A 7,616-nucleotide genomic window follows, 5' to 3' on the forward strand; every position below is an offset into this window, starting at 1 on the left:
AACTTAAATTATAAGAAGTACGATGACTTTTCGCACAAATGTAATCACTACAATGGAAATCAGAGTCTGAAACACCATGAAATAAAGACGGAAGCAATTTTTTTAAATAACCAAAAGACGCATGCCCTAATCGACAATGCCATAACCAAAGTGTCTTATTCTTGCTTGAGTGACTGCTACGTACTTGATTTACTCGACTTGCAGATACATCATCCACATAATATAACCCTTTCCTCTTAGTACCATGCCCAATTATCGCCCGAGTCTGGATATCCTGAAGTAGGCAAAAAGTAGGAAACATTAGCACAACACAATCTAATTGCTCAGTAACTTGACCAACAGAAAGTAGGTGATTGGATAAAGACGGAACACAAGTAATGTGTTGTGAATAGACAAAGATAGAGTAAGGGAAATAGAACCTGCTCCTGTTACAGGAGCAACATCATCGTTGGCAGTAATGACCTCTTCTTTAGATGGTGAGGTCATGTGATAGAATAATGATGCATCAGAAGTCATATGATCTGAAGCTCTAGAGTCAATTATCCAACCAGTATCTCTTTTGGTGGATGTTATTAAAACAGTACCAATTTTACCTGGATCCTCTGAGTTGTCACTCATTGAGATTTGATTGATTAAAGAGAGGAATGGGCCGGTGTCATCTGCTACCTCTGAAGTGATCATTACAGCTTGGGCTGCTGCGATTGGGTTGGACGAAGTGGTCCACGACTAGCTTGTTGCAATAGCAGCCAAGCCTTTGACTCCCTCAATTTTTTCAGGTTGGGCTTTAAGCCCAATTTGGCCCCCTTGTACACCAGGCGCTACTCCTGGTCCAGTAACTGCTACACGGGCTTGACCCCTTCTTTTATTTCCATGAGCCTTTAATTCTTTCTTTCTCTCCTAGTACCAATCTGGGTAGCCATGAATTTCAAAACATGTCTCCTCTGTATGTCGTGTTCCATTACAGTGAATGCAATGGAGTTTATCTTTATCAATTTCTTCCTGAGTACGAGATGGTCGAGTGCTTCCATTAAACTGTGGACGTGAACTAGATGCCTTGGTTGCCATAGCCATAGGGGGTACTGCCATTATAGTCTTTGTTGCCATCATAGTGGTCTTCCTCTGGGATTCTCGTCGTACCAAACTGAAGCATTCTTCAATTCCAGGGATAGGTTTCATCCTTAGAATTTCACTCCAAACTTGATCAAAACCACTATCTAATCCAGCGAAAAAGTCGTACACCCTATCCTTTGCAACTTCTTCTTTTCGAGTTTTCAGGTCTACTCCACACACCATATGGAGAGGACGTCTCTTATCCAGCTCCTGCCAAACGCCCTTTAGTTCGGTGAAATATAAATTGATTGGACAACCATCTTGTCTAGTTCTTGTAGCCTTGCATCGGAGTTCATAGTATTGTGACTCATCGGAACCATCATAAAACATCTAGGTGACACTTTAACAGATATCTTTGGCCGTGGGTAAATCTATAAAGAGGCCAAGTAGGTGTGGTTCCATGGTTTTAAGCAACCACCCGCGCACGATGACATCTTCAGTGGACCACTTTACATATCCCGAATCATCTTCATCAACAGCCGGGATTTTACCCGTTAGGTAGCCTTGCTTCCTAAGGCCTGAAGCGTGAACCTCCATCATCTTGGACCAAACCTTGAAGTTCGAGTTGCTCAACCGAAACCCGAATCGAATGGCATTGACATTGGCAGACTCACTTTGAGTCGCCACGGGTTGCATGGGGATTATAGCGCCAATTTTTTCTTCTGCCATTGCACTACCAATTTTAGCCTTGTTGCTTCCAAGGGCTACAAAACTTGATTTCTGGATGCAAGAATTGAATAACCAAAGTTTTGATGGCTAAGGCTTGTATTGTGTTTTAGGGTTTTTCACGAAGAGTCAGGTCAAATCCTGCTCTGGTACCAAGATAAAATTCTAGGATTTTGGTAAATATTGTTCTAATAATATTCTTCTCTCAATGAGGAATATATAAGCTTACATAAACTCCTATAAATTAGGAAACAAATATCCCAAATACACAAGGATACCATTTACATAATTATATACCCAAAATATCTCCACATCCCTTATTCTCCAAGGTTGACTCACGCAACAAATAATTGTGGTGAGAATTGCTATTATCGATGAGTAAAGAGTGGACAATGAACCTATTGTTTTGGCGGAAATGAGAGAGAGGGTAGTGAGGAGAGAGATGAGCGGCGATGAGAGTCTAGGAGAGGTTGAATAGTTTTTAGGGTGTTTAGTTTTTGTTTTGTTTTTTTTTTTTTTTTACAAATATTTAAATAAACGGGTACCCGTTTGTAACCGCGGGTAATTCTCATAAGCACCCATTTATATTTCACGGGTAAACGATTATCCATAACTGTAACCGTGAAATTTAAATAGACGGATAAGCGCGGTTATCATACCCGTAGATGTTTTGCCCATCCCTAAGAGACTATTGGGGTTGGTTCCAACTACGCCCCCACCGAGCCGTCGGGAGTGGGTGGGTTTGTTGTTGAAGGTGGGATGGGAGGCATGGTTTTACGAAGATTATAAAATCTCCATATAAACGTGCAGGGCAAAAAGTAATTGCCTCAGCTATTTCAATGTTAGTAAAAGGCAAGTGGCCTGTTATGAAAAAACAAGTGGTCTTTTACCACAGTGATGGAAATGTACTGAGTTTGTACATAATATCATGAGTTTGAATTTTGTTGGTAACTAATCTAATGAAAACTATTGATTGAAAAAAAAAAAAGAAAAAAAAAAGCAAGACAATAAGTGAAAGGGATGTGATATCCACCCACCCTATTTTACTTATCACACACCTTTTTAATTTTTGGCCGTCGGATCGGATGAATTGAAGAAGATCAACGGACAGAAATTATCAAGAAGTGTGTGAGAAGTAAAATAGGGTGTGTGGATAGCATACCCCCTAAGTGAAAAAGAACGTGGAGAAAACAAAAACTCAGTCTTTCCGTTATTTCACGTTCATCATGAAGAATTCATTAATGGGGAAAAAGAAGTCTGGACAACAAAATTAAGATCCTATATCCCCTCTTCCTCTTTTCTGCTTCGTCGGTAAAAATCTTAATCTCAATTTTTCTGCATAATAACAATAAGGTGCTCATCATCAAGTGCTCTCTACCGTTGCAGCGGACCGTTATTCTGTCTACCAAGAGGAAGCCTGCGAGCGCCTCTGCAGGTTTTTCTTCTCTTACCATATCAACACCGAAGCCCATATAAACAAATAAATTAGTTGATAGATTGTGCTTTCTTATTCTTCAATTCTGGTGCTTGTATTGGTTTGGATGTATCTCAATTCTTTGATTTCGTTGGTTACGAATTTCAATTTTCTTTGTGGTTGTGTCGTTATCAATTAGTTCAGGGGTGAGTGCGAGGTAGGGACTAATGCTGAGGGTTTTTGCTTGCAGATATCTTTCGATTGTGGAATAGTTGTCAGATCAAACAGCCTGGAATTCATCACCGGATGGGGGTCGTCGCCCAAAAATAATGTGGATAGAGAGGTACTTAGACCGAGTATTTATCATTAATAAACAAAATTTAATACTCAATTTCATGAATGTAATTTTTTATAAAAACTTTCAAATATAGTAAAAAACTTGCATGAATAGACCTAAATACCCTTAAAGTCCAAAACCCTTTTACACAAAAAAAAAAAAGCCAGGACTCTTGAATAGATCTCCTCTACTTCGTTGCTCAAAGTGCGTGGCGAGTTGGTAATATCAAACTTGTGCAAGTCAGTTACTGATTTATTTGTAACTCATTGAACATGAGAGGTCAATGGAATTCTAGTGGGAGCCGTAAGGAAGCAACTCAACTGCTTCAAACTTTGAACTCTTCTTACTCCAAGAAGAATAGAATTGTAAAAGAGGTCATAAAGCAGATGAAAACTCCTGTCAAATCCTTGAACATAAATGGCTTGTCCGAATACAGAATCAACTATCTCGTCTTCTTACTGTAATGCATGTCTTTGTACAGCTAATTAGCCTCTTGCTCTACTGAAATTACTCTAGACACCATATAACTCCAGTATTGAATGCCTATAAATTAAAACAATATAGTTTAGTGCATTTAACCCATTCAAATATACAAAAACCAAAGGAAATATATGATAAAAAAAAAATTGAAAATATGACCACATCAATGGATAATGTTGTCTAACATTCGACAATATTATTCCCAATCAGCAACTCACATAGCCTACCAAATGATATTTTTTTTCCTGAATTATTTGTGTTTTTATATATAGCTAGGAATTGTTCAATCACAGACAGACACCTGCGAAATCTCACTGACTTCATTCCAATTGACTTCTTTTTTTCTCATTGAAAACTACGTAATCATGAAGAGGCCACAACTATGAATTTTTTCCATTACATTGCTAACTGCATCCTTATGTTTATTTGGTTTTAATTTTGAGGGTATTTAAGTCTATTTAAAGTGGATTTTCTGTTATTTTTGAAGGATTTTATAAAAAAAACATTTATAAAATTTGATGTTAAATTTTAGCTACTATCAATAGAAACTCCTAAGAGCCCGTGATTAAAAGAAAAGCCTATCTGGTGGGAAGCGGCGAGGATAGAGGCTCGTAATTAAAACAATTAGTGGAGTGCACTTAAATAAGGTGTGGTGTTTAAATAGAAAAACTCATGCGGTTAGGGTTGAAGTTAAGCTTACCTATGTTCCCGCCTATCTCCGTTCGCTCCCTAACTTCACCATAGTACAAAACCCTAATTGGCTCTTCTGTCACTCTCACTCCTCTAGAATCAGTTAATCTAAATTAGCTTTTGACGCTTCGGAGCAATTTTGGGAAAAAGAAACTCATTTGGTTCACTGGCTTGGTACCCCATTGTTCTGAACAAAAGTGAAGTGAAATGACGGTAAGTTCTTTTCATAATTTCGTGCAATTTGCATTCTTTCAAGTCAATTATTATTGTTGCGGCTCATGGTTTTTTATTAGTGAAATACATCTGAAATTTTGTGTGCTTGTGGATTTGGTTGTTCTCGCGGTGGATTGAAATTATGGAAATCGTCTCTCCTTTTGAGTCCTTCGTTACTTCACATGAAAACAGTTTCACGTTCTAGCTAAGCTCAAAATTTCTATTCTTGAGTTTTTCATCTACCGTCTGCCCCTAATTTTATTTTAAGCTCCATATATAGTAGTCTCGACCCACTACAATTTCATTTCCAACTGGATTGTAAGTTTGCAACCCTACCAAAAATTGAGTCTTTATCATATAGAAAGAAAACTTATCTTATCTCGACTTAAGCCAATCTGATTGAATTAAAACTGATATGTAAGCCATTGTATTACTCTCTGAATATTTTAGAAAAAGCAAAGAAAAGCATCGGAGTCATGTTCGAAAGAGAAGTCAATATTGATCTAATATGAGAGTCATTCTTTTGTGCACGATTGAATGGGATTTAGATACTACTCTCTCTCTCTCTCTCTCTCTCTGTGTTCACACTTAAACACACAAAGGTTACACATTATAAATGATATTTTGACATGACATGCCATTGTGTTAGATTAATGACTTCATGAAACAAGGAAATCAGTCCGAGTCCTCTTTGAAAAGAAAGATGGAGTTGGACAGAATTAGCAACTTACCAAGTGATGTTATAGGACAAATTTTGTCAGGTTTGCCTATTAAGGAGGCAGTGAAGACAAATGTTTTGTCAAGCAAATGGAGGTTCAACTCGGCTATGATTCCACATCTTGTGTTTGATTGTTTCTCGACTTCAGACCGTACATTTATTGAGAGCATTGTAGATCAAGTACTGGTACTTCATGTTGGCTCCATACACACATTCAGGCTTTCTCATCCAGATATTGTAGCCACTAGTGCTATTGATCATTGGATTCGTCATCTATCAAGAAATGCTATCAAAGAGTTGGTGCTTGAAATTTTGGAAGGGGACACTTACAAGATTCCTTCATGTTTGTTTTCTTATCAATATTTGGTTCATTTAGAGTTAAATAATTGTTTGCTAAAACCTCCTTCCACCTTCAAAGGCTTTGGGAGATTGAAGGTCCTTTGTCTTGATCTAGTTACAGTGGTTCAAGATGTGCTTGATAATCTGATTGTTTGCTGCCCTCTGCTTGAGAGATTGACTTTAACAAAATGTGATGGCTTTAATGTGATGACTTTAACAAAATTCTTTGAGTATGACGGCTCTTTTGAGCATGTTAGTATTATGAATACGTTAAATCTTGCTGTAGTTTGCATTAATTTGGTCGGTGATGGCCTTACCTGGACTCGCCCTCTCAGTTCTAGCTATTTGGTCAATTTTCTTGCTCATCTGCTCCATATTCGAAGGCTCACAATTCAGTCTGAATTTTTAGCGGTAATGGATTATTTGGCTTCCTACTTTAATTTCATGACCATTTACCTGCCCATGGGTGTTTCAGCATATTCATTGAGTCTGATGCTTCCATTCTGCTCCAGTACTTGGCGGATGGTGACTTGCTAGTAAAGCTGCCAGAACCATACATGTATCTGAATTTTCTTTCTATGAGCATCTCCTTTCATATTTCGAAGGAAGTTTCAGCTGCTCAGTGCCTTCTGAGAAGCACTCCTGCTCTACAAAAACTCGAAATTGCCGTGAGTATTACTCTCGTGAGTATTACTCTACTGATTCGTCCAATATTCTTCTGGTACATAAAAAAAAAATTTAAAAAAAAATTCAAACCAATGTGGCTCTACAGTAATGTAGTTTAGAGAGCTGATTTGTCAGAGTTCATGATTCTGATGCTATAGACCTTGTGCAGGCATTCGATGAGGATCAGTCTGTTGAGGAAGAAGTGAACTCTTGGTTAGATTGTTAGAGTTTTGAGACTCTTGTCCCACATTGGAGAAAACAAGATTCTCAATGACCTTTATATATGTTTTGTCCTCTACAATATTACGTATGTGTTGGACCACTTGGAATGGGAATTGAGACTTGGGCCACCATTTATTAATTAATTAGTTTTAATTTTCGAATTAAGTTTTTAATTAAAAACGTTTTGATTAATAGACACAACTCTTGCTTCATATACATCCTAAAAGTATTTGAAGAAGTATGAAAGAGCCTATATAACTGAAATCCTCAGTTCCATTCCAGACATCTTTTCTTCCTCCTTGCTTCTGTACGAAATTTCCAGAGAGTAAACACACAAAGCAAATTCGCTAGAATTCTATAATCCAGTCCGGGTTGTAGAATTAGGTAGTTGAATCTTGGTCGAGTAGATGTTATAGAACCATAAGCACAGGAGTGGGACGAAAATACTGTTCGAAGGATATAGCTTTTATGCTAGCCTCTTCCTTCTGTAATCAAGTTAGTAACATTAATTTCTGTAGTTATTGTGTAATTTTCATTTTGTATAGCAAGTATATTTTGGTTAATAAAATATTAGAATTTCTGTTATTTTTGTTTATTTCTGAATTGTTCTCCAACATAGATGACAATCAAGATTGCCTATTGACCCAACTGCGACTTGTTAAAATAACCAACATCTCTGGTATCAAAGCTGAACTAGATTTCATTGAATTCCTACTTTCAAGTTCACCTGTGCTCGAGAAAACTGCGGTTAAGCCTGCTTT

The 7,616-nt window shown here is 37.5% G+C and overlaps 1 protein-coding gene across 1 annotated transcript; it reads left to right on the forward strand.

The window, feature by feature from the left end:
* Nucleotides 1-5,290: 5,290 nt before the first annotated feature.
* On the forward strand, nucleotides 5,291-6,973 carry LOC126621166 (F-box/FBD/LRR-repeat protein At1g13570-like). Its single transcript, XM_050289574.1, has 3 exons — nucleotides 5,291-6,378; nucleotides 6,480-6,635; nucleotides 6,803-6,973. The coding sequence occupies exons 1-3, from the start codon at nucleotides 5,572-5,574 to the stop codon at nucleotides 6,857-6,859; spliced, it is 1,020 nt and encodes a 339-aa protein (XP_050145531.1). The 5' UTR covers nucleotides 5,291-5,571; the 3' UTR covers nucleotides 6,860-6,973.
* The last annotated feature ends 643 nt before the right edge of the window (nucleotides 6,974-7,616 follow it).

This window comes from Malus sylvestris, chromosome 5 (assembly GCF_916048215.2).
Source record: "Malus sylvestris chromosome 5, drMalSylv7.2, whole genome shotgun sequence".
NCBI lineage: Eukaryota > Viridiplantae > Streptophyta > Magnoliopsida > Rosales > Rosaceae > Malus > Malus sylvestris.

What these genes read in the sequence shown, in the direction of transcription:
- LOC126621166 (XM_050289574.1), top strand. Translation starts at nt 5,572, where the DNA reads ATGAAACAAGGAAATCAGTCCGAGTCCTCTTTGAAAAGAAAGATGGAG. An exon ending in TTCAGTCTGAATTTTTAGCG is followed by an intron (nt 6,379 to 6,479) that starts GTAATGGATTAT and finishes ATTCTGCTCCAG; the next exon opens with TACTTGGCGGATGGTGACTT. An exon ending in TACAAAAACTCGAAATTGCC is followed by an intron (nt 6,636 to 6,802) that starts GTGAGTATTACT and finishes GACCTTGTGCAG; the next exon opens with GCATTCGATGAGGATCAGTC.